This window comes from Martes martes, assembly GCF_963455335.1.
Source record: "Martes martes genome assembly, chromosome: 1".
In the NCBI taxonomy this organism is placed as follows: Eukaryota; Metazoa; Chordata; class Mammalia; order Carnivora; family Mustelidae; genus Martes; species Martes martes.
Genome location: NC_137888.1, coordinates 196,014,002 through 196,039,528, shown reverse-complemented (window position 1 = coordinate 196,039,528; position 25,527 = coordinate 196,014,002). Strand labels below are relative to the sequence as shown.

The 25,527-nt window shown below is 52.6% G+C and overlaps 1 protein-coding gene across 1 annotated transcript in view; it reads left to right on the top strand.

The window, feature by feature from the left end:
* Positions 1–10,414: 10,414 nt before the first annotated feature.
* DNAH1 (dynein axonemal heavy chain 1) overlaps positions 10,415–25,527 on the top strand; it is a gene marked incomplete at both ends in the record, with an annotated part of 71,924 nt that continues 56,811 nt past the window's right edge. Inside the window, 7 exons of the mRNA XM_080816185.1 lie at positions 10,415–10,756; positions 11,790–11,866; positions 13,998–14,168; positions 14,601–14,757; positions 14,908–15,040; positions 18,144–18,305; positions 18,891–19,143. Of these exons, the coding sequence (XP_080672311.1) occupies positions 10,415–10,756; positions 11,790–11,866; positions 13,998–14,168; positions 14,601–14,757; positions 14,908–15,040; positions 18,144–18,305; positions 18,891–19,143 (1,295 nt within the window). The remainder of the gene's footprint in view (positions 10,757–11,789; positions 11,867–13,997; positions 14,169–14,600; positions 14,758–14,907; positions 15,041–18,143; positions 18,306–18,890; positions 19,144–25,527) is intronic.

The window sequence follows — 25,527 nt, the reverse complement described above, 5'->3', positions numbered from 1 at the left end:
GGGCTGGGATTGACCCCTTAGGGTCTGACATGCTCTGAGCCAGTACCCCATTTCTATTCTGATGCCCAGTGACAGGTACCCCATCCGGCTTCTTCCTGCCTGCTCTCATGACAGGGGGCTCCCTGCCACCCGGGCACCCAGTCCCTTGGCTCCAGGCATTGTAAGAAGTGCTTTGGTGGGGCGCCTGAGTGGCTCAGTCAGTTAAGTGTCTGACTCTTTATCCCCATGCAGGTCTTGATCTCAGGGTTATGAGTTCAAGCCCCAAAGTTTGCCTCTACACTGGGTGTGCAGTCTACTTAAAAAAAAAGTTGTGTGTGTGTGTGTTCTTTTTAAGATTTTATTTATTTTTTTGTCAGAGAGAGTGTGTGAACACAAGCAATGGGAGCAGCAGGCAGAGGGAGAAGCAGGCTCCCTGCTGAGCAAGGAACCCCATGTGGGACTCAATCCCAGGACCCTGGGATCATGACCTGAGTCAAAGGCAGATCCTTAACTGACTGAGCCACCCAGGTGTCCCTTAAAAAAAAAAAAAGGTTTTACCCTGAGCTCAAAAACCCTGAGCCTTGCAGTGTCTCCTAGCTAACGGTGGCCTCAGCTCTGCCTCTGACCCTTTCCCATACCTCTGGTATGTCTGCTGATCCCCTTTCCCAAGACAGCTTAACCTCTCTGAGCTTTAGTATCTCAGCCTACAGAAGGGGAAACAATGTCAGTCACCACCTTCTAGAGCTGGTATGAGGAATAACAACATGATGTGCGGGGCGCCTGGCATGGCCTTGGCCCCAGAACTCCCCTGCTGGCCTCAGGCGGCAGGCTCTGCTATGTCCCTCGCACACCCAGCTCAGACACAGAGCTGGTCCCAGAGGAAGACGTTCACGGCAAAGAAGAAGTGACATTTTCCTGAGATGGCTGAGTGGTTCGGATGGGTTCTTTGCTCAGTATTCCCTCCAGCAGTGGGAGCAGCCTTGGCCCCTCCCTTCTGGCCCCCTTATTCTCAGGTCTCAGGGGGACCAGCCCTGGCTGAGAAGGAGGGGCGCAGCCCCATCCGGACGGAGGTGTCTGCCAGTGGGTGTCTCTGGGGCACATCACCTCCTTTACATGTAAGACTGCAGTGGTCGTGCTCACCAACCCCCAAGGGCCCGAGAGCTCTGTTTCTTGTCTGAGGGAAAAGAGCACCACTGAGGAGGAACCGACAGTGCAGAAGCCCAGAGCAGTGAGGAAGGGTGGATGCAGGGAAGCCAAGTCTTGGGTGCCAGGGGTGAGGCCAGGGAAGCAGAAGATGTGGGCTATTTGTGGGGCTGGGCAAGGAGCTGGCTTCATGCAGAATAGGACTTACTCCTTGCTCCCGCTGCAGGAGGGAGGGCTTGCTGTTACTATAGACTCACCTTGTTTTTACAGACTGGGGCTCCAAGAGAAGAAGGGACTTGCCCAAAGTCACATGGCAGGTGGGACCTAGGCCAGCACAGACGGCTCCCACCCCTGCCAAATCCTGGTGGCCAGGCTCCTCCCTCTGGGGTACGTCAGTTGGAGGGACCACCTCACTTCCTGAGGCTCAGTTTTGTTTGATTTGGGGGCCCGCCTTGAGCTGCTGGGTCCCCCAGGTGGTCTTGGTAACTGTGGCCTGATCCAGGCCAAGGCCCAGCTTTGCTCTGTGCCTCAGTTTCCCCAGTTGTACAGGGGAGTTAAACCAACTCAGGTTTGGCCTGTACTCTTTTGTACCACCCCCCACCATGGTGCACCAGGGGAGACAGGTGGTCTATAGCTCCATGCATGCATGGGAAAGTGAGGTGCAGGAAGGGGACAGGAGCACCTGGGGCCTAGGTCACCCCCAGGCTTGTCGACCCAGCTCTGAGGGTGTGGTCAGCGGCAAGGAGAAGTGGCTGCAGGGTTGGTGGCCAGAAAAGCCCAGGCTTTCTGATCTCCAGTGTTCTGTAACCTGCCCTTCGGCAGCCCCTGCTCTGTCTTGGGTTCACAGCTCCACCCCTGCTGAGGGCATTCCCCTCCCTGCTAATTATGACTGGTCACAAAAGCTGGACCATGACCAGACAAAGGGACAGGGATGAAAGTGCTGGTTGTCATGGCAACCTGGAGGGTTGCTGGGACCCAGGGGAGGGGCTTGGCTATGTGCCCGGACCCAGGCATCTGGATGACCTCTGAGCATAAGCCAGGATGGCCCAGGGGCTCACAGGGGTTCCCCCTCCTGTTCCATACCCACCAGAACCAGGCACACAATGGCAACCTCACCCCCTCCATGGCAGCACCTGCTCCCTGCGCCTCCCCTGGTGGCCCCATTATCCTGCACCTGCTGCCCTCCCCCACACCTGCTCCCCAGCCCTGGTGTTCTTCCCAAGGTGCTCCCTGCCCATCCCCAGGCCCAGCTGCCTGCTCTGAGGGCTAGCCAAGAGGGGCGGTGGGACCAGGAGGGGTCACAGGGAGGGTCCTGGGGATGGATGGAGGGTCCAACTCCCAAGCCAGCTCTGCCTGCCCAGTGGTGGGTGTGCCCATCTCAAGGGCTCCTTAGGGGGCCTCAGTCTCCTCACTTATAAAATGGGAGCAGTCATTTCTGCCCTCACGACCTCCAAGAGTAAGTTTCTCTCTGCTTGAAAGGAGCTCTGAACCCAGGATGTTGCCAGAGCAGGTCAGGTTAGACAGCGAGGTTGGGAAGAGCAGAGGGAAGGGGTTGTCTTCAGCCATACTCTCAGGCCCGCCCACCTCTATTAGAACACTTGGAGACCTGAATGCCGTCCTGCATACTTAGGGATCACAGCTTGGAGGGGGAGATGACATTTTCCAGGGGACCCTCAGGGTAGAGGGGACCTAGGCAGGGAACCTATCAGAGCCAGGTTCTTGAATGACTGATCAGGAATATTATGGAATTCACCCCCCACACACAATGCACACAACAGGAAGAGTGCACACTCCCAGGAGATGGCCTGCGGGGTCTCTGGTGTTTCAGTTCAGGTGGGGAAACTGAGATCCAAGGAACTGTATTGTCTGGTTCTCTGGCATCCTAACAGCAGGTGGTGGAATGGGGGGTACAATGGGGCAGGAGGAGTAGGAGGCCTGCCAGCGCCCCCCTGCTCCTGGAAATGATTGGGGATCCCCATGGCAACTGGTTTTTGTCTTGTGGCCCACATTCTAGTGACTCCCTATATCCTATGTTACAGCCCCAAGTTCCGCTTGTACTTGGGCAAGGCCCTTCCCTTCTTGCCCCCTCAGTTTGCCCACCTGGAGGGTAGGAGCAGATTGCCAAGGAGGCTATCAGCTCCAGCTGCTGCCCTGGTTGTTTGAATGCCACCCTCCCCCACCCCCCCGGGTCGTCACAGGTTGTCCACTGATGGCAGCGCCCACCTCTCTGACAATGAGGAATTTCCTCTCTGGAACAAACCAGCCTTCCTGACCTGTCTGGAGTTTCTTACACACTCCGTCTCAGATGTGTGGCAGGGGCAAAGCTTTTGCCAGGAATGGAGGCATTTGGGGGCACAGCAACTGTCCTGGTGTTCCTCAGACCATTCCGTACAGGAGGCCCCAGGGCAGACCTTGGCACGTTTTGTGTACCCCACTGTGCAGATGGAAAAACTGAGACCTAGCAAGGGAAGAGACTTGCCACTGAGTTGGCAGCAGAACCCTGGCCTCCTGCCCTGTTCAAAGAACTTTCTAGGGGTGGGTCAGAATGGCAGGTTGGTTTCCAAACTCAGTGAACTCAGGCTCCCTGGAAGAGTGGGCTGGGGGGGCACTTGGTGGGTCGTGGAGGCAAGATAATGAGGCCAGTCCCAGTCTGCGGAAAGATCATTCATTCAGTTTTCACTGAGTTCCTTGGGGCCAAGGGGAAATCAGAAGCACTCAGAGCCTAATTATGACAGACAGCTGCCTGTGTAGTTCCTTGGTGCCCCATGGAAATTCTTGTGGAAGATCTCACTGTCTGGGGGCCGATCGCTTGGACCCCCTCCTGGGTCCTGCTCCTGGAGAGCAGGGCCTTAGCATCCTAGACCTTATTCTGGAGCATGGTCTGGAATTGCAGGTCGGAGGGGGGGTAGGCTGGGGAAAGGGCATGAAGATGGGGTTGTGTGCAGCTGGGCTGCTATCGGTGGCTGCCATCTCCAGAGGGGTGGCCCCGATGTGGGGTGCTCTCTATCCTAGTCATCCCCTAAGAATTCAGGACTGATGGACTGGCAGGGCTGCGGGGAAAAGCAGCACCACAGCCCCCCCCACTATCCCCACTGTTCAAGCCCACCCTCCAGTTCGGTGACTCAGCAGTGGACCAACGTCTGGTTGCCTGCCAGGTGGTACTGCCCATGGTCCTCTGGGGCCCCGGAGGAGAGTATAAGTGTGTTCTGTGGGCTGAGGCAATCAGGAAGGACTTCCTGAGGAAGTATAGCCTGAGATGGGGTGGGAAGTTGTAGAAAAACTGAAAGAGGGAGGAGAGTCCATCTGGGAAGCTCCATGTGAGTTCAGGTGGGAATGGCTTTGGGCTGGGGGCCAGGATGAGGACTGAGCCTTCATGGGGTCCTCAAGCTTCCAGTCCCCCAGAACTTCTACTCCTCCCTGAGATCTGGGCTTTTAAGGTCTTGTCTGCCAAGCTGGCCTCATGGATCAAAGGAGAATTAATTTGTCTCCATTTTTATTCATCAAAGAAAAGGCTGGTCGGAGCGGCTGAGGCCAGCTGACCAATAGAGAGGGGGAAGATCAGAGGAGGCCTAGGGAGAGGGTGGACCCCAGACCTCAACCAGTCCTCTGACAGCCCCCATGCCTGTGACTCAGTTTCTCTCAGCAGCAGCTCAGGGCCCCTGGCCTAGAAAACCAGAGGGAGATCCTGGGAGGCCCAAGAGGCTGCCTCGGGGCAGGTGGGGAGCGATAGCTCTAGCCATCCTGTCTGGATGCCTGTCGCCCTCTGTTCCGGCCGGCCAGCCACGTGAAGGGCTCATTCTGTCTCCTATTCACATGGGGCTTTCATCTCTGCAGCCGGTGAAGCATCGCTCCCAGCCTCAGCTCCGTCAGCAGAAAGGCACAGGGGAGGGGCAGTCCGGGCCTGCCATGCCCTCAGAATTCTGGCCCAAAAGGCATGGGCCTGGGAGCCCTGCACAGCCTGCCCGCCCAAGCCCGAAGCTCCCAGCCCACCAGAGATGGGGTAGAGAATCCCTACTCACTCACAAGCTCTTGAAGGAACCCGGTCTTATCTATTTCAAAAAGAGCAAGGCTGACTTCCTTTCCGGCCTATACAGGGCAGAGGACTGCCCTCCCACCGCAGGAGGGGCAGGGGCCCAGGGTGGGGTCATGGCTCAGCCCCTTGTTCTTCCCTCAGGGAACAGGTAGGTGTGGCAGCCTTCAGGGCAGGGCAGGAAGAGCAAAGCTTGAATCTGTGTCCAACCATTGGAGAAGATGGAGGCATTAGAGGGTGGACATCTGAGACCCAAGAGGGCAGGGACTGACCCCAGTGTCCTGCCAGGGAGGAAGGGAGGCAGTCAAGCCCACCGCCCACACCTGTAGAGGGCAAAGTGGAGCTGGCAGGATTGCTGGGTGAAGAAACAACCCCTGGCCTGCATGCCCCAGGGACACAACAGTGACCATCTCATGGTGGGGGTGAGGGGATCTGTGGGCTGGGCCTTTTGAGAGTGGACCTTTCCTGCAGTGGCCTATCCATCTGTCTGGCAGCCATGGCCCCTGTGATGTCATCAACCCACTGCGTTGCTTGGCAACTTTCCAGGATTAGCGCTCTGCCCCTGTCATCCCTGACGTCCCACCATGGGCTGATGTTGCCCTGGCAACCCGGATGGGTACTGCAGCTTTTTGGACAGCTGTACCCAGTGTAGGGAGTGCCAGGAAAAAGCCGAGAAGCAGGTGCCTATCTATAGGCTGAACAGGGTACACGGCCTATCCCCAGACCCACAAAGGAGCCAGGCTGGCCCTAAACAGGGCTTTGAGGGTCTTTGTCTCCTCAAAGAGCTATGGCCACCTTTGCCCCCAATCCCCCTCTTACCCCTTCTTTCCTTCTGCAATGGTCACTGAGCACCTACCATGTGAATGCCAACAAGAAAAGCAAATAACACCACAGTTTGGGCTTTGGGAAAGTTGCACCAGCATTGGGTCTTGAAGGATGAATAGGAGTTGGCCAGAAGCAGGAGTTGGTGGAGAGAGGTGTTCTGGGCGGAGGAAGCAAAGCCTGTGCAAAGGCCAAGTTACTGTCTCCAGCCGCAGCTTACACTCTACCTCTGACCTCCTCATGGCCAGGCCTCTCTGGATCTCCCATTCAACAAACACACTGTAAAGTAGAATCCAGTTCAAATCTGAACGCTTAGTCCCCAGCTCCGACTGGACACTAAGCCAGCATTGCTAAAACGTCACGTAAAGTTGGACATTTGTCTAAGGAACCTCAGGTCCTACCACCTCCCCCAACACCAACCTGCCTTACCAAGCCTCAGTTTCCCCATCTACAAAATGAGGCCGACTCTGAGAAAGCTCCCTGGGTAAGGGTTCTCAGGTTGAGGTGGGATCGTTTTTCAATTTTCTTTTGGTTTGTAACCCACCTCTTACAGGAAAAAAAAAAAAAAAAAACGTTAAGATTAATACACTGGACATCTGTAAACTTTCACATTTCTCAATTGTTAGTATTGGACCGCTTTTGTTTCATCTCCTCTCTATACTTATCTCTATATAAATTTAGCTGAACCGTTTGAAAGGAAGTCACAGCAGCGGACGTCCTGACATTTGTCCTGAAATTCTTCGGCCCACATTGGTTAAGACAAGGACAGTCTCCTATACAACCACAATACCATTTTTTCACATCGAAGAAAATTAGCAGAAATTCAATATTTAGGACAGACAGGAGGATCAAAGCCTGAACCCATGCCAGGTCTTTGGAGCAGATGGGCACCTGAGGCCAGAGATGGGGGAGGGGGGTGCAGGAGCACCCACTGCCCACCCTGAGGAGTTGGGGTGTGTGTGTGTGTGTGTGTGTGTGTGTGTGTGTGTGTAAGCTGAGCCGCCACAGAACATTAGCGACCCTTTCCGCAGCGACCTAACCATCTGGCTCACAGCTGTGGCTTAGATACGAACTTCCTCAATTATTACCCCCCCCAATTATTTACATAACTTTAATTTTTATTTTATTTTTACTAGGATTCAATCAAAGTCCTCGCACCGCGTACGGCTGTTTTGTCTCTTACTCTAGGAGAGTCCGGGAGGGGAGATGGGTAACGGACCCTGGGTTTGACCGCCTAGGGGGCGGTCCCTGTCCCCAACCCACGGCCCGGGTGAGGGAAGCGGCGAGCTCGGGGCGGGAGGAGCGTCGGAGCGGGGGCCGTGCAGACCCCGGGAGCGTTCGCGGGCGGAAGTACCGCCCGCCCCGCGGATGGTCCCGCCCCTTAGCAACAGGCCCCGCGTCCCTCCCTAGAGACGGGCTGCTTGACCCCACGCCGCTCGTTGGAGCCGGTAAGTCGGTGGCGCCGAGGGTAGGCAGGGCGAGAAGGGGCAGGGGCACCTCGACTAGGCGCAGAGGGCGAGTGAACTGGGAGGAGGACGCCCTCCCGGCCCAGGGTCCACGTTCCTACATACGAGTCTGCGCCCCCGGTTTCCCCAGCCTTGGCCTGTGGGAAAGGAGTGGGGCGCGCTTTTAAACAACCCTGCAGAAAAGTCCTGTACTTACTAGGACGGTGTTTTCCCCTCCCCCCGCATGGCGAGGCTGTGGCCTCTCCCCCGCCCCGCTCCCCGAAGGCACCTGCAGGGAAGGAGCCCACCTCCACCAGCCACTCAGTCCCTTACCTAACGCCACCTGTGTCCGTTCTTAGTCCTCCCTGCCCCCACCTGCAAATCCGCAGAGTACTGCGGCACCTGTCTCAGAGTGGTTACAGACATTAACTAATTTTCTTGCTTGACTCACTTCATTCATTCATGGAATCATTTAGGCAGCACTTTCTTGGCACCTACGGTGAGCCAGGCCCCTGTCTAGTCCCGCGGTAGGTTGTGAGGTTTCAGAGATCAACGTTACTCGAAAATTCCTGCATTTGCAGCTCTCATGATCCCCTGGCAGGGCAGACAGGTGTGCACATAGAATACAGGGAGATGCTCACTGGAGGGAGTAGCCTATGACAGCTGGCGGAACACAGAGGGGCTCACCTTAGGTGAGTACTCCAAATAACTCCGAATACTCCAAATCTTTGTGGTTATTACTATCCACAATATTGTTTGCCAGCTAACACCACCAAGGAAAGAGACTTCAAAAATCCTTTAAGCCACACGTCCCCTTTTTACATGACACCTTACCTAGAACGTGGTGTGTGAAACAGATGCAGGGTCTTCATTGAATCAGGGCTGGATGTCTCTGAAGCCCTTCTGCTTAGGCTCCCCTCCCCATAAGCACTCACTTTGCAGAACCTCAGGGCTCCTCAGTGCACAGTTTGAGAACCACGGTTGTGGCGCTTAGGGACATGGACCTTTGGGTCAGCCAGAAGTGAAGACCTCCATTTCCATTCTGGTTCTGCCATTTCTTGGCTGCGTGTCCTTTGCAAGGTCCTTGTCCTCTCTGGACCTTAGTTTCCTTGTTTGTGGATTAGTGATGACAGTAATATTTGTTGTGAGGATCCAAAGCCCTTGTTTATTTGTGTCCATCCAGCCAGTGCCCGGCGGGTGGTTGGGTCACATGGGGTTGAATGACAGTGAATCTACCCTAAAGCCTCTGCTAGCCAAGCTATTAGGACTCCCAGGTGATCTGACTGGGGAGAAAGAATACCTTGGGTTTAAATTCCAACTGTCCCTCTTGCTGGCTGTCTGAACTTGCGCAGGTCCCTTAACCTCTCTGAGCATCATTCTCCCCAGCTCTGAGAAATGAGGATAGTCTCAGTTCTCACCTCAGAGGTTTGAATGAGATGTTGCACTAACCACATCTAAGCCTCTAATGGCACTCCCTGTTGCAGACACTGTGCCTGCTGGGGTCACCCCACCATCTTACTGGTCAGTTTCCCCGCGCAAATAGGGGAGAGTGCCCAGAGTGACCTGCAGAGGCTTGTTGGCGACGGTGTCCTCACGCTCTCGCCAGCCCTGCTCATTCCCACACAGACACCACCATCACCCGTGGGGCTGACAGAAGATAGAGGTGTGTCTGTCTATCTGTCAGCAGGTCCCATGCACACCAGCAGCATACAGGTGCTCAGAGTTGGGGTGGAATGGGAAGGGAGCCTTGGATCTTCATAAAGGGCCGAGGGATGGAGGGGAAGCAGGATTCTGAGTTTGCAACTCGCTCTCATGCCTTCCTTCTTGGGATGTGCCTGAATGGGTTCCCCACTGCCAATCCGCTCAGAGGGAGAGGGCTCATAGGAGCAAGAGCTGCCCTCCCCACCCCCCCAACTCCCCATCACAGACTCCTTTTGCTTCCAGCAACATTGTGCTTTCCTGGACATTTCTCCATCTGTTATCTTGGCTGAGATCCATGACACACCAGCTCAGCAGCCAAATATATTGAAACACATTTGAAAGCTGGGGAAACCAGAGAGTGGGAAGCCCTCCTGTGGCGTGGGGTCCCCAGCCACTCCAAGAGCTGCTCTGTTCAGTGATTTTGTTCAAAGATGAGTAGACCTCTGTGGGTTTGCAGCCACGATGGGGCTGAGCCTCAGCAGATCCTCTGTCCTTTAAGGTGCTCTGGGAAGGGCTGGTGACTGTCAGCAGGATAGGCCAGCCTCAGCAATGTTTTTGGCGCTGGCCCTGGGAGGTGGCTGGCCACCAGGGAGTGGATTCAGGGAGCTGAGTTCTGGTAGGCCACGCCTGACTGGCTAGAAGCTGGGCTGCCTTTGGGCTCAGAGTTTGGGGCTTCCTGCCAGAGCCCCATCTGCCTTTCATGGGCCCTACCATGGCCTTGCCAACTTCCCCCTCCCCTCTTCTTAGAAATGGATTCAGCAGCTGCCCTCAGCTTCAGCACTGCTGGGTAGCTTTGATCCAGACAGCCCTAGCTGCCCAACCCGCTTTTCAGACCCCTCCAGGCAGGATTCCCCTGCAGTGATCCAACAGGAAGCCTAGGCTGGCCAGGCGCACCTGGTGGCTAAAATGGAGATGACAGAGCATTACACGCCCAGCCAACAGGGCAGCCTGTACCCCTGTACCACAAGTTTGCTTTGTGCCAGTGTGTGGGGTTGGGGGGTGGAGTGGGGGAGAAGGCGTTGCTTGGGTCAGCGTAGGCTTTTGTTAAGACATTTCTCTCATGCAGCACCCAGGGAAGGCCCTGCTGTCTCCCAGTGGGACCCGCCTGGCACTGTGTGTCTGTCCAGATTAGGAGACCTCTGTCTCTGTCCCCAAGCCTTGCGTGGGGGGCTGTGGCTTGTTGTAGGATGCAGACAAGGCGTCCCTGTGTCCTGGTGCCCCTGGGGGCTGAGAAGAAGCTGGCAAGATGCCAGTAATGCCAGTATCTTCTCCTAGGAGCACCCCGAGAAGCAGCATGGAGCAGCCTAACAGAGAAGGCCAGAGCCCAGGAGGGACCCCTCAGGGCCCAGAGTGCGATGGGACTCCTGTGGACCAAGAGTGTGGTCTGAAGAGGACCCATGCAGACCTAGAGTATAACCTGGGGAGGATTCTTCTGGGACCAGATTTTGGGTCAGAGAAGCCTCTTCCAAGTGCTGACCCCAATCCCCTGCCTTCATCCCTATCCCCACCCACGCTCTCAGACTTGGGGCAGCCCCGGAAGTTGCCCCTGACAGGCACTGATAAGAAGTACCCCCTGATGAAGCAGCGTGGGTTCTACTCTGACATCCTCAGCCCTGGAAGCTTGGATCAAATTGGGGTGAGTGTGGAGCTGTCCCCTACCCAGTCAAAGCTCTCCTGTGGGTTCCAGTCACCCATCCTCCCTCCCTCCCTCCCTTCTTTCCTTCCTCTGTCCCTCCCTCCCTTTGTTCCTTCTCTCCATCAGCCTGTTTCTTCACTTGGCCATCTGGCCATCTAGCCATCTGTCTGTCTAGTAAATTGTCCATCCATCCGCCCATCCACCTGACCATCCACCTGACCATCCATCCGACCATCCATCCGTCTGTTCCTCCATCTACTTGTCCTCTCATTCAACAGTTCATTACCAAGAATCTCCTGTGTGACAGGCCCTGGACTGAGCACTGGTGACAGTGAAGATGAGACATCTATGTCCGTTCTGTCACGGGGCAATGGCTTTGGTGGGGGAGTCCTCCCCCAGCTCTGGTTGGGGAGGGGTTCCTTGGACAAGGTGGCATACCATGTGTTTACTGGGTGGCTGGCAGGGGGCTTGAGGACCCTGACAGAGGCCATGGCCTGTGTAGAGGAGGAGGAAAGAAGGTGAGGGGACAGATGAAGGCTTGGGGTAGGGGGACGCTGGAGAGGGAATAACTAGGGGAGGGTTCAAAGAGCCCCAGAGTCCTGGACAGACTTAGGAAAGTTCTAGCCAGGACGAGTCAAGAGAGATAGGGCAAGAAACCACTAATCCTCATTATGCTGGGGGTGCTAGTCTTGCCCTTGGTGGAGGAGACATGCACAGAGACACCTGCTGGCATTGTAGTCCCTCCATCTTGAGGCTCAGCCCCTGGACACAGCAGGGGTGATCTCAGAGGAAGGAGGGAGCTGTGTAGGACCAGAAGCAGGTGGGGTCAGGGGTGTCCCAGGTGGCTACAGCTTATTGTCCACTGTGGCCTCTGAAAGAGGAATTGTGGAAACTCACTGGTTCTGTCCCATCCCTGTGACCCTGGGTGTTTCCCAGTGGGTTTGGGGGAGACATTTGGCCTTGTGGTCCCTCCCAGGTCCTGCCTCACCCCAGAATGTTTACACCCCCTCAGAGCTCTGGGATTTGGTTTTAGGAAGTATGCCGTGGTCCCTGCATGAACCAAGACCTCCTGCGACAGGCCGACCTTGACCAGTTTACTCCAAACGGTCAGTGCCCAGAGGGGCAGGGTGGATGGGTGGGTGCATTTAGAAGCAGGGCCTCTGGTCTTAGAGAGATTATTTCTGCTTGGCTTGTGATCTCAGTTTCCTCAGCTATAAAATGGGGGTAACAAGACATAAGGTGCTTTGCGAGGACCAAGCTAACGGTTAGTGCTCAGTGAAGCACAGCTTTCTGTTCCTCTTAGCAGAGCTGTGACGAGGGCTCCATGGTGGCTGGGCTGCTCAGGGTCAGAGCATCCATTCTCTGCCTGGCTGGAGACACTAGGGTGTTTACTTGTGTAAATTCTGTTTTCTCCCTCCCCTGGATCCTGAGCTTGGAGGAGGCCAGGGCTGTGTCTGAGTGGGCCTCACGGGGACCCCAGCACCTAGAGCAGGACCTAGCCCAGGAGATCTCTGCTGAAGGAGGAAAGGGTGACTCTCCTTCCTCCCAGGCTATGCACTGAGTCTTGTGAGGTCTGGGACAGGACTGTGGGGTGTTGGGCCGTCTCCACAGGGGAGGCAGCAAGCTGGTTGGGGCCCTGAGTGGCAGAGAGGAACTGGCTGGAGACCCTCCCACCTAGCTGGCAGACGGGATACCCCCTTCAATCAGGCCCAGAAGGCCCAGTTCCAGGAGCGTCTTGACTCTTTGCTGGCATCTCCCAGATTAGTCCTCTCAGTGCCCCTGAGCCTTGTGGGATCTGGGAAGCCCCAGAAGTGGCCCAGGAAACAGCATGTGTATGTGCATTTGTGCAGTGAGCTGAGGATCCGGGCTATTGTGCTCTACAGTCTCCCAGACAACTGGGGCTCAGAAATGCTTACAGAGCACAGATCTAAAGGCTGTGTGCGGCTCCCACCATCCACGGGAGGGTGGAGTGGGATTGCTCGGCGGCTCTACACCCCCACCCGCCTGAGGAAAAGCAGTCCCCCAGAAGGCCACAGGATGGTGGCTTCCAGGCCATAGAAGTCCACTCTATAGCTGGAAGGCCAAGGGGAGGACTTGAGAAGCCTGCCTGGGACTCACAGGCACAGCTGAAGGCCAGGCTTGGTTGTCCCCGCCCTGCCTCCTCCTTGGCCTCTGGGATTCAGGGCTGGGCCCAGAAGCCCATGATCCTGGGAGGGGAATGGTGTCATGGACCCACAGGCTCAAAAACATGATTAGCCACGCCTTTTTGGTACTGTGAGGTTCCCTGAGCACCTGACAACTCTGGGAGGAGAGCAGACTTCAGCTGAGGACTGGTGGCCTCTGCTGAGCCTCTCGAGTCTTCTATGGAGCCCCGTAGGCTAATCCCAAGGTGGGATGTCCTGAAGTGTGACTACCTCTTATCTCTGGAGAGGTGGTGAGACCCAAGGAGGGGGTTACCAGGGCCTCCCAGGAGATTGGATGGGGGCCATCACTGAGCTTTTGTGAGCCTCCCCAACTCCTGGGAAAGGTGACTCATCTCCCAGAGCATATTCCCATACCCCCTTTCCCCACCTCTCAGGGCTTTCCTTTACTCTTAACATCCCAAGTCCCGGGAATCCCTAAGTTCAGGCAGACTGGAATGGTCACCCTACCGATGGCTCTCTCCCCACCAGCTGTCCTGTCCTAATGGAATGGAAGCCTCTGTCTGCCCTGGTTGTCTAAGTAGGGGTGGCCATTTTGTGCCTTGAATGTCCCACAGGGCCAGGGTGATGGCGCTACCCACTCATACCGTATCCAGAATGCCTTGACTTTGGAAATGCTCCTGGGGGGTGAATAGCATTGACCATTGCTATGCCTGGGGCCTTTGGAGTAGGGGCGGCAGGGAGCTACCACTTCGCCTTCCTGTCCAGTTATAATCTCTATTGGTCATTGGATTCAGCATCCGGCTTGCACAAAGGCCACCAGTGTGGGGAGGATGGGTGTGGGGAAGAGATGACTGAGCATGCTGGCTCCGGACAGGGAGAGCAAGAGGCCTTCCAGAGGCCCTTGTCCTCCAGGCTTGCACTCTCTTGGGCGCTTGGTGCCAAATCTGCCTTCTCCTCGCCACTGCCAGCCACAGACAAGATCTGAGCTTCCCTGGCCCCAAAGCATGCATGCCTGGTCCCTAGTACTTCGCCTTGGGGAATATTGGGCCCTGGCCCGAACCCCTGCCATCCCTGTCTGTGCCTCTGCCTGCAGTCAGAACCTTTGAGATTCCTGAGGACTTTGACGATTACCTGGAGCAGCAGCATATTGGGTCCACCACCCAGATGCTCACTCAGACTGACTTCCCGGCGCAGGCCTATGAGCCCAAGGTGCAGGTGCCTTTCCTGGTGCTGCCAGGCCAGTGTCCCCGCAAGATTGAGATCGAGAGGTATGGCTGAGTTGGCAGTGGGCAGGCTGGTGCTCTGGGAGGTGGCATCCACCCAACTCAAGGGGGCGAGGGAGAGCAGGCAACTAGGTGACCATCCTCATAGCAGAGGTTATGAAAACGGGTCCCTGTGCAAATCTTCTAGCCCTTTAGTTTCTTAATAGGAACACACTGCCTTCCTTGCTGTGGAAATGGGGAGGGTGGCCTTTGAGTCAAGACAGTGGAATTGCCAGGCAGGACGGAGGGCGACTGGGGCCCAGGACACCAGCCCCACTCCTGACACCACTTCCTGATGAGTTCCTGTGAGGGTGGGGGCCCTGCAGGTGTCCCTGGGCCACACTCCTATCCTCCCCTCTCACCCTGTGGGTCCTTGCTGGCACCTGTGAAGCCGTCTCACATGAGCTGTCATGAGATCCCCTCATCCCCCTCGGCCAGGAGGAAGCGGCTGTACCTGAGTCTGGACATCAATCAGTTGCTGGCTGATGAGGGCATCGACTCCAACATGCTCATGCCCAGGCATCCAGATCCCCAAAACCCCCAGACCATCGAGCAGGGCCATGACCCGCTCTTCCCCGTCTATCTCCCGCTGAAGGTGAGCCTAGTTTCCACAGAGGGCTGATGGTCAGGGGTGGAGGCCCAGAGGAGCCCGGCATTCACCATCCCCCATCCTCTGGCACACCTTGCCCATTTGGCCCCGCTAGGGGTGAGCTCTCTGTCCCCACCCTCTGCCCGTTTCTTCCAGGTGTTTGACAATGAAGAGTTTGATTGCCGCACTCCCAGCGAGTGGATCAACATGGGCTTGGAGCCGGGGTCTCAGGTCAGGAAACCTGTCCCTGGAAAAGCCCTCCTGCCCACTGATGACATCCTGGGGCACGGTGAGCAGGGCCGGTGGGGCTGGGAGGGAAGGATCCCAGTCCGCACCATCCCTGATGGGCAGCAGTCCGGCCATGGACTCCTGGGCTACCCTGGGGGCTGGGGGCCATGGGAGGTGAGAGCCCACACACTTTGAGGCCTCCCAGCTGGGATACAGACTAAGGGGCAGGCCATACAGAGGCATGAAATAGAAGGACCATGGATGACATTGTGGGAGGGCTGGGGAAGGGACAGCTGGATGGTGTCTAGTATTTTTTTTTTAAAGATTTTATTTATTTATTTGACAGACAGAGATCACAAGTAGGCAGAGAGGCAGGCAGAAAGAGAGGGGGAAGCAGGCTCCCCGCTGAGCAGAGAGCCCGATTCGGGGCTCGAACCCAGGACCCTGGGATCACGACCCGAGCCGAAGGCAGAGGCTTAACCCACTGAGCCACCCAGGCACCCCTAGTATTTTTTTTTTTAAATCTTTGATTTACTGGTGATAAAAAAATACGCAAGCTTGTTGGAAACGTTCAAATGTGCATAAGGGGCACAAGTGAAGCCTTCCCATCCTGCCACCCAGAAATCACCGTAGCTTCAGCTGTCCCTGTGCCTCTCCGCTCTCCCCATGGGGTGGACAGCACACTCCGTCATGCTCACCCGTCTGCTTGCAAACACTCATTCACAAGCACCCAGCATCATCCTCACACGCCAGCCCCCCACAGTCACACACCCGTTTTCACGGCACACACTCATACTTCTGCCACTACCACACCCCCACACATGTGCCCATGCAGATCTCTGCCTTGTCTGCGTCTGCGGCGGTGTTTGCTGCTGGAGGGAACAAGCGGCGGGGGTGGGGGGGGGTGGTCCTTGGCTGCCACCTGGCCTGCATGGCTGGTCTCCGTGTGGGCATCCCAGGAAGATCCAAGTTGGGAGGCGGGATGTTGGCGGTGGCTGTCCCCCTCTGCAGGGCTGAGGGCCATCTCTGCTCCCTGCACCCGTGCAGACGCACCGCTTTGGGATGGGGAGCGGGGCTCTGGTGGGCTGCCTCCAGGACTGAGAGCCATGCTGGCTGGTTTTAAGACTGCTCAGCCTCCAGGGGTCCCCCCACCAGCAAGTCCATTGAGCAAGCTGTAAATTTATGTTTCGATTTAAAAACATGTTAATGCTGGAATCAATTTCTCTGAACTAGACAAGAAACCCAGAATGTTCCCTTTACTTTGGACTTAATTACAAAAATAATTTAACTCAATTGTTCCCAGATCTCCAATTCCTGGTGATAAAACCAGAAGGTGTGGGGCTGCATTAACCTTAAATGCACCGAGTACCAGCCTCCACGAAGTGTTTCTACCCGCCCCCTCCCCACACAGGCCACGCCCCTTCGCACAAGCCCGGCCGAAGGCAGCCCCGCCGGTGGGAGGAGGGGCTGGCAGGAAGCGATTCTGCTAGAGACCTCTTGCGTTCTGCCGGGGGCTTCTTGTGACATCTTTTTTTTCTCTAAGCTGAGTCAAGACAGGTCAGCCTTTTCAAAAAAGAAGCTTATAGGAAAGGGAGGAATGGGAAAAGCAAAACAAGCAAAGCCAGCGAGTTTACCACAGCAAGCTCCTCTACGCATCTTTCCAGCTTCAACCAGAATTCCAGCCGTTTTTCCTCAACCCAGCGTGTAGAACCCATTAGTTTATTTTAAGGCACTTCTGCTAGGCACCGTGCCACGTGCATTTTTCTTCCACAAAAGCATACAGAGCACCTACTATGTTCCAATTTCCATTCTAGATACAGAGACACAGCTGTGACCAACACAGATAAGGTCACACCTGCCCTTGGGGGCTGCCCCTAATGTGAGAAGGCCAACCAGCACCAGGATAGGATGCATACATAGTGTGACTTTAGACTCTGTGAGGGACACAAACAGGGTATCAAGTCAGAGAGTTCCCGGGGTGAAGGTGCTCTTGTAGGCATAGATGCTTTCTCCAAGGAGAAGCCATCTGAGCAAGGAACAAGCCAGCAATAAGGTGACCTGAGCCAAGACTATCCCAGGGGCGCCTGGGTGGCTCAGTGGGTTAAAGCCTCTGCCTTCGGCTCAGGTCATGATCTCAGGGTCCTGGGATCGGGCCCTGCATCGGGCTCTCTGCTCAGCAGGGAGCCTGCTTCCTCCTCTCTCTCTGCCTGCTTCTCTGTGATCTCCATCTGTCAAATAAATAAAATCTTAAAAAAAAAAAAAAAAGGCTTGGGGCGCCTGGGTGGCTCAGTGGTTTAAGCCTCTGCCTTCGGCTCGGGTCATGATCCCAGGGTCCTGGGATCCGGCCCCGCATCGGGTTCTCTGCTCGGCGGGAGCCTGCTTCCCCCTCTCTCTGTCTGCCTCTCTGCCTAGCTCTGATTTCTCTCTGTCAAAAAAAAAAAAAAAAAAAAAAAAAAAGCTATTCCAGGCAGCGAGGATAGCCAGTGCAAGGGCCCTGAGGCAGGAGTAAGCTCCAAAGTCACAGGAACAGCCTGACCTGCAGTATGGCTGGAGAGAAATGTGTAGGGCTGGTAGTGGCAGGAGAAGAGCTGAAGAATAGGGCAAAGGCTTTCAGCCCAGGAAGTGGGTGGGAGGCCCATCCTGACCAACAGACCCTGCGGCCCACTTGGGGCCACTGCTGGGCGGTCATCATCTACTTTGTCCTGACCTATCCTGATATGAGGGGCCTAGGGGCTCAACTGCCATGTGCAGCCCACAGAAAGGGGTTCACTCTGGCCTTGGTCACCTTGAAGGGGTCCAGTTCAGACTTGAGGAGTTTTACAACTACATCCTCAACAGGTCTCTCTGTGCCCGGGGCTCTCCTGCTTCCTGTCCCAGCCCCGCTGGCCTGTGTCTCTGCTGGCCCTGAAGGAGTCATACGGAGCACAAGGACAGAGAAGCCTGGTCCTTCTGGCTCTTCCTCCTCACCAGGGGTCCCCCAGAGGCCAGCTCAGCTGGGAGGAAGCAGGGGCCTTGCTTTGCTGGAGCTAGAGGCGGTCCATCCAAGAGGGAGGGAGGCCAGATTAGTAGCCACTGAATCTCATTGCCAGCACCGCCTGCCCACACTCAGAAGCCCCTGCCGACACTGCGGCAGAGAGCACTGGCGGGTTTCCCTCCTGTTTCAGAGGACCCCAAGAGTCCGAAGCTCAAGTATGAATGGTGCAGTGTCGGCGTCCTGGATTATGACAAGGAGAAGAAGCTGTACCTGGTGCACAAGACAGACCAGAACGGCTTGGTGCGAGATGAGAGTGGGAAGCCCATCCTGAACGGAGGGGTCACCGCTGAAGGTGGGAGCTCTCTGCCCACCCCCCTTGCAGACCCCCACATAGGCCTGTGACTGAGGCCAACCCCCACCCCCCAACACAGCCCTGTCAGGCCTGAATTCTCCCTTGCTCTGTGTGTCCTGCGGCTGTCTGTCGCCTGACCTGTGAAAACCCCAGGACACATCACTCAGAGAGAGACCCCAGGAAGGGCAGATTGCCAATATCTGATGGGCCCACTCTGAGCCGCTGACAGGGCCACTCCCAACACACTGCCAAGAAGGCATCCGAGGCCCATCGATCAGTGATGTTTGTCCCTCCCACAGCGTGTGGCAGTGATGGATGGGGACATGGGCAGCCGCCCCAGGGGACTCTTAATCTGTGCACAGCTCTTTGCAGTTGACAGAGCACTTTCACATCCAACCATGGCCTCCGAGGCAGGCAGGCCGATGGAGTGTGCCCATTCTACAGATGTGACAGTGTGTCAGAAAGGGGAGACCACTGGCTCAGGGTCACCACGCCTCAATCACAGAGCCAGGCTGGAGCCTAGTGTTGCAACCCAGAGAGTCTGACTGTGTTGTGTGTCCCCTTCTTCCCCTCACCCGGACCTAGGAAGGCCCCCACTCCTCACCTGCCAGTACTGGGTGCCCCGGATCCAGCTGCTCTTCTGTGCCGAGGACCCACATGTGTTCACACAGCGCGTGGTCCAGGCCAATGCCCTGCGCAAGAACACAGAGGCTCTGCTGCTGTACAATCTGTACGTGGACTGCATGCCATCCGAGGGCCACCAGCTCATCAGTGAGCAGAGCCTGAGCAAGATCAAGCAGTGGGCCATGAGCACACCCCGGATGCGCAAAGGGCCCTCGTGAGTCCCCACCAGACCCACCCCCACCCCCATCCCCCGAACATCTCTTCCTCCCAGAGCTCATCTGTGGGCCATCTCTCCCACCGCGCTGCGGATTTTTGGGCTCTAACTGGTGTCTTGTTCATCTCCAGATCTCTCATTATCAATACTGACTCATGGATTCTTATTTTATTTGAAGGGTTATAATCTGTTGCTACTACTTTTTTAAAAAGATTTTATTTCTTTATTTATAGACAGAGATCACAAGTAGGCAGACAGGCAGGCAGGGGGTGGGGAGCAGGCTCCCTGCTGAGCAGAGAGCCCGATGCCATGCGGGGCTGGATCCCAGGGCCCTGAGATCATGACCTGAGCCGAAGGCAGAAGCCTCAACCCACTGAGCCACCCAGGCACCCCCTGTTGCTACTATTTTATATTTTGAGGCCCTAATTGCCCCAGATTGGGCCAGAGGGAGCCTCTTCAAGCTCATTTCTGTGTCCTTCTGATATGTTCCTATTGGTCTTTGAGCATGTCTATACTTCTGGGCACAGCAAGAAGTTCTGGGCTCATCTTGTCCTTTTCCAGACCCAGCCTTGAAATCAGCTATTTCTCCAAGGAGCCCTGGTTCTTTTCAGTGGGGAATGATATGTAGAAGCCAAGATCTGGGCACTAGATATTCTCCCGTTGCTACTGGAAAATCATTGCTTTGAGGTTCTTAGACCAGATGAATCTGGGGCATATATATATTACGACATTATATTACATTGTTATCACATATAACCTCCACACACACCCATGTCTGTTTCTGTCTGTTGATCTATCTGTTAAAAACCATGGGTTCTATAGTGATACCTTCAAACTGCCCCTAATTCTCTCTCACTCATACACATTTGTTACTTCTCTCCGCAGAAGAAAACCAGCTCCCATTCATTGTTCCTAGTATATTTGTTCAGTCCCAGAATGCACAGAAAGTAGTTTCAAACTGCTAATTCATACTCTTTAGAAGAAAAACCTTACTAAGCAGAACTTGATACACACATAGTGTTCTTTTTCTCTTCACCCTGGGGGGCATTCAGAAGTTAATTTGCTTTAGTTCTTCCCATGCCTTCAATGGGATATGTTCATTTGATGAAATACAGGGTGGTCCATTTGTTTTATGTATTTAATGGATGTTTTCTCTATATCTGTTTCTCTCGCTGACATATAGTATTCATAAAGGTATCCTCAGATTGGTCCCTCTCATCCCCATTCATTCTATCCTCTCCACATCTCCCACTTTCCACCCTGTTCCCACCATGTGTGCATAGCTCACCAGTGTCATTAGCTTCTGCTATGTCCTTTCTGTATTTCTTTCTGCACAAATGAGCAGATGCACACGTATTCTTAGACCGCCTTCCTTCCTACTCAGAGAGCGGCTCGCTATGAATATCCTTTTGCATGTTACCTCTCTCACTTCTAGTATGTCCTGGAAATCAATCCGTGCGAGCTCATTGAGATTTCCTTCCTTCTTTTTCACAGCCGCACAGCAGTCCAGTGTGTGAATGTACCCTGCTTACTGTGGCTTATTCGACTGTTCTCTATCATATAGGCATTTAGGTCCTTTCCAGGATGTTGCAATCATAAACAGTGCTACAGTGAATAACCTTGTGCCTTCTATGTCCGTAGAGATGGAGGGGTAGCTTTACAGGTAGCTGAGAAGCAGGATTGCTAAGGCAAAAGATAGGCACACCTATAGTTTGGTTAGCTATCGCCAAATTTCCCTCCGTAGGGGTTGTGCCGTTTGCACACCCACCAGCAGCGCGTGAATGCCTGTTCCCCCACAGCCATGCCGAGGGTGTGTTGTCATGCTATGTGATCTTTTGCCAGTCTGGAAGATAAGTGAGCGAGCAAGGTACGTAAGACTGAACTGTTATAAGTGAGGCTGAACATTTTTTCCATCTTTTCATACAATTAAGGGCAAGTTTAATATATTTTGGGGACTCGCCTATTCATGTCTTTTGCCCATCCCCCCCCCCAACCAGGCTCTTGAGCTTTTTTTCTCCCTCTGATTTTAAGTGTTCCTTATATATTAGGGATATTGGTCCTTCATCTGTGATTCGTGTTGTAAATTTTTTCTCCTGGTTTGTCAGTCGTAGTTTGACTTTGCTTATGGTAATTTTTGCAATATAACTTTAAAAATATTTATCTAGATAATGTTATTAATCATTTCTCCCATTACCTCTGGGTTTTGAGTCATAGTTTGAGGGCCCTTCCCCATGCTGAGGGTTTCTTCCCGTACTTGTATGGTTTCATATCCTTGTTCCATCTTTATGTATGGTGTGTGGTATGGATCCAAAATTTACTATTTTAACTGCTTTTAAGTGTAGAGCTTAGGGAAGTTAAGTGCATTCACACGGTTGTGCAACCATCCCTACTGTCCATCCACAGAACTTTGTGAAACTCTGTACTCATTAAACAATAATTCTCCAGTCCCATCTCCCCCCAGCCCAGGGCAACCACCATTCTACTCTGTGTCTCTGTGAATTTGACTGCTCTAAGTATGAGGGCAATCATACAGGCTTTTCCTTTAGTGTCTGGCTTATTTCACTGAGTATAACGTCTTTTAGGTTCATGCATGTTGCAACAGGTGTGGGAATTTCCTCCCTCTTTTTCTTCGTAATAGCCCATTGTGTGCATATACTGCATCTTATTTATCTGCTTGTCTGGGGATGGACACTTGGGCTGTGGCCATATTTTGGCTACTGTGAACGTGGGTGTACAAATCTCTCTTTGTGTCCCTGCTTTCTATTCTTTCAGGCGCATACCCGGAAGTGGAGTTGCTAGGTCATGTGGTAATTTTATTTGTTGTTGTTTAGTTTTTATTTCATAATCATGAACTTAACTTTGCAATCCATCTAGACTTGGAGAGGGGTACGGAAAATATGGAACCCAAAGAACTGCAGTGAAAGCACAGATTGTAGGCCATTACGAACAGATGGGAGAAGGAACCGTCTGGTGGTTAAGAGAAAACACACATTACAGTTATTAGAGTTGTCCACAGTCAGCAACGGCGAACGGTGAACTGCTCTTGCCATTCCTGGACCCAAAGCACCCCATGGTTTCCATGGTACTCCGCCCTCTTTCACCTGGCCAAAGACCACATGCTTGCCACCCAAACATTCAGCCTTGTTGTGCAGATGAAACACTAGGAACAATCGTGTTGGGTCCTGCATTTGCCATGGACAAGATGCCAGGACCCGTGTGCTTCAGGCTGAAATTCTCATCATCAGATTTCTTCCTCTGGCTGGACCTGCCGCCAATGTCATTACGACATGGGAAGCCATCACCTTGGCACATGAACCCTAGAATAATTCTGTGACAGCAGGAAACTTTATAACCAAATCCTTTCTCTCTATGCTCAGAGCACAAAAGTTTTTGGCTCTCTCTAGAACTTTGCAAATGGCTTGAAAGATACATGGCCCAAAGGCTCATGATGACGACAAATGTCTAAGAACATCATGGGGTTGACCATGGTAGGGTGGCACAGGACAGCTCCGGTGGCATCAGTGGCATCTGCGAAGCCCTGTTTGTAGTTTTGGAGACGCCATCATCCAGCTGCCTTAGGAGGCACCCTGTTGCATATTCCCACCGACGGGGCTCCGGGGTTCTAACGTCTTCCCGTCCTCACCAACATTTCTTTTCTTTTTTTCCTTTACGATAGTCATCCTAACGGATGTGCCGTGGTATTTCATTGTGGTTTGTATTTGCACTTCGCTAATGATTAGTGATGTTGACATCTTTTCATGTGCTTATTGGTCGTTAGTAGGTCCTTCTTTGGAGAAATGTTTATTACAATTCTTTGCCCATATTTGAATCCAGCTGTTCGGTTTTCATTGTTGAGTTTTACGAGTTCTCTATATATTCTGGATATCAGTCCCTCATCAGATATGTGGTACTTTCTCCCATCTCCTGGTTTGCCTTTTTATTCTGTTGATAGTGTCCTTTGTATTACTAGGACACCAGGTTTTTCACGTTGATGAATTCTAATTTTTTTCCTTTGTTGCCTGTGCCTTCAGTGTCATAGCTAGGAGATCATTTCCAAATCTACTGTCATGAAGCTTTCCCCCATCTGTTGTAAGAGTTTTATAGTTTTAGCTCTTACATGAGGTCTTTGATCCATTTTGAGTTAATTTTTGTAAATGGGGTTAGCTAAGGGTCCGGTTTTATTCTTCTTCTGCATGTGGAGATCCAGTTTTCCTAGCACAGTATGTTGAAAAGACTGTTCTTTCCCCCATTCAGTGGTCTTAGCATCCTTGTTGAAAATCATTTGACCCATATATATTGGAGAGTTTATTTCTGGACTCTTTGTTCCCTTCCTTTGGTCTATGTATTTTTATGCCAGTACCACACTGTTTTGATTACTGCAGCTTTACATTAAGTTTTGGGATCAGAAAGTGTGAGACCTCCCACTTTGTTCTTTTTCAAGATTGTTTTGGTTATTTGGGTCTGAGATCCAATGACTTTTAGGATGGATTTTTCTATTTTTGCAAAAATGTTTTTGGGATTTTCTCGTTGCAGGAATTTTGATAGGAATTTGCATGTTTATTTTCCCATGAGCATTGTGTCAACTCCTCTAGTTCTATCTTTTTTTTTTTTTTTTTTAATATGGAACGCTTCACGAATTTGCGTGTCATCCTTGCGCAGGGGCCATGCTAATCTTCTCTGTATTGTTCCAATTTTAGTATATGTGCTGCCGAAGTGAACACTCCTCTAGTTCTATCTTAAAAACACTTTGTATTTTGGGGGTGCCTGAGTGGCTCAGTTGATTGGACATCTGACTCTTGATTTTGGCTCAGAGGGGATCGAGTCAAGCTCCACATTAAGAGTGAGGCCTGCTTGGAATTCTCTCTCTCTCCCTCCACCCCTCCCAAAGCTCGCACTATCTCTCTCTTAAAAAAACAAAACAAAACAAAACAAAAACCCTTTGTATTTTTAATGGAACTGCATTATATTTTTATTTTTATTTATTTATTTTTAAAGATTTTATTTATTTATTTGACACATACAGAGAAATCACAAGTAGGCAGAGAGGCAGGCAGAGAGAGAGGGGGAAGCAGGCTCCCCTCTGAGCCGAGAGCCCAATGCGGGGCTCGATCCCAGGACCCTGAGACCATGACTTGAGCCAAAGGCAGAGGCTTAACCCACTGAGCCAACCAGGCGCCCCTGCATTATATTTTTAAATTAACTTAGGTACAGCTGATATCTTTAGGATCTTGAACTGTCCTATCCAAGAACAAAGAATGTTCATTCATTTGTTCAAGACTACTTTTGTGTCTTTAGGAATGCTTTATATTTTTCTCATGTAGGTTTTGCATATTAAGTATTTTGTCTTCTTTGTTACTATTATAAATGGGATTTTCTCTATTACTGTGTCTACTGATTTGTGTATGCTAATTTTATATCCCGTTACAAACAATCCTTACTGAATTGTTTCAATGTGTTTTATCATTGATTCTCCAGGGCTTTCTAAGTATACAGTCCCTGTAAATAAAGATAGTTTTGCTTATTCTTTTCCAATTCTTATTCCTCTAATCACTTTCTCTTGCCTAATTGCATTTTCTAATACCTTCAGAACAATATTGAACAGTAGTGGAGATGGTAGGGATCTTTACTTTGTTCCTAATATTAGTGAAAGCACCTCTAGTAAGTTTCCCCCTTAAGAAAATGCTAGCTTTAGGACTTTATTTATTAACATATCCATTGAAACTTCTGTTTTCTTAAGTGTTTATTTGTCACAGGCTTTTAAACTACTTATGGAGATAATTATATGATTTGTCTCCTTAATGCTATTTTTAAATCTCCTTAAATCTATTTTTATTTTATTAAAAAAATTTTTTAAAGATTTTGTTTATTTGACAGAGAGATCACAAGCAGGCAGAGAGGCAGGCAGAGAGGGGGAAACAGGTTCCCCGCCAAGCAGAGAGCCTGATGTGGGGCTCGATCCCAGGACCCGGAGATCATGACCTGAGCCGAAGGCAGAGGCTTTAATCCACTGAGCCACCCAGGCACCCCTCTCTTCCCTTTTTTGCTTAATTAGGTTACTTAGTGATTTGCTTGCTGTGCTAATTTTTTAAAAGTTGGATATATTAACTTGACTGTTTTCTACATCTACCTCATTCATTTCTACTTTTCCTTTTTAAGATTTTATTTATTTATTTGAGAGAGAGAGAGAGGAAGATGGAGGAAGACAGAGGGACAAGCAGACACCCTGCTGAGTATGGAGCATGACCCAGGCTCGATCCCAGGACCCTGAGATCATGACCTGAGCTGAAGTGACACTGACACACTTAACTGACTGAGGCACCCAGTCCACTTTTTATTATTACCCTTCTTGTGCCTTCTTTTGGCTTATATTCGTTATGCTTATAG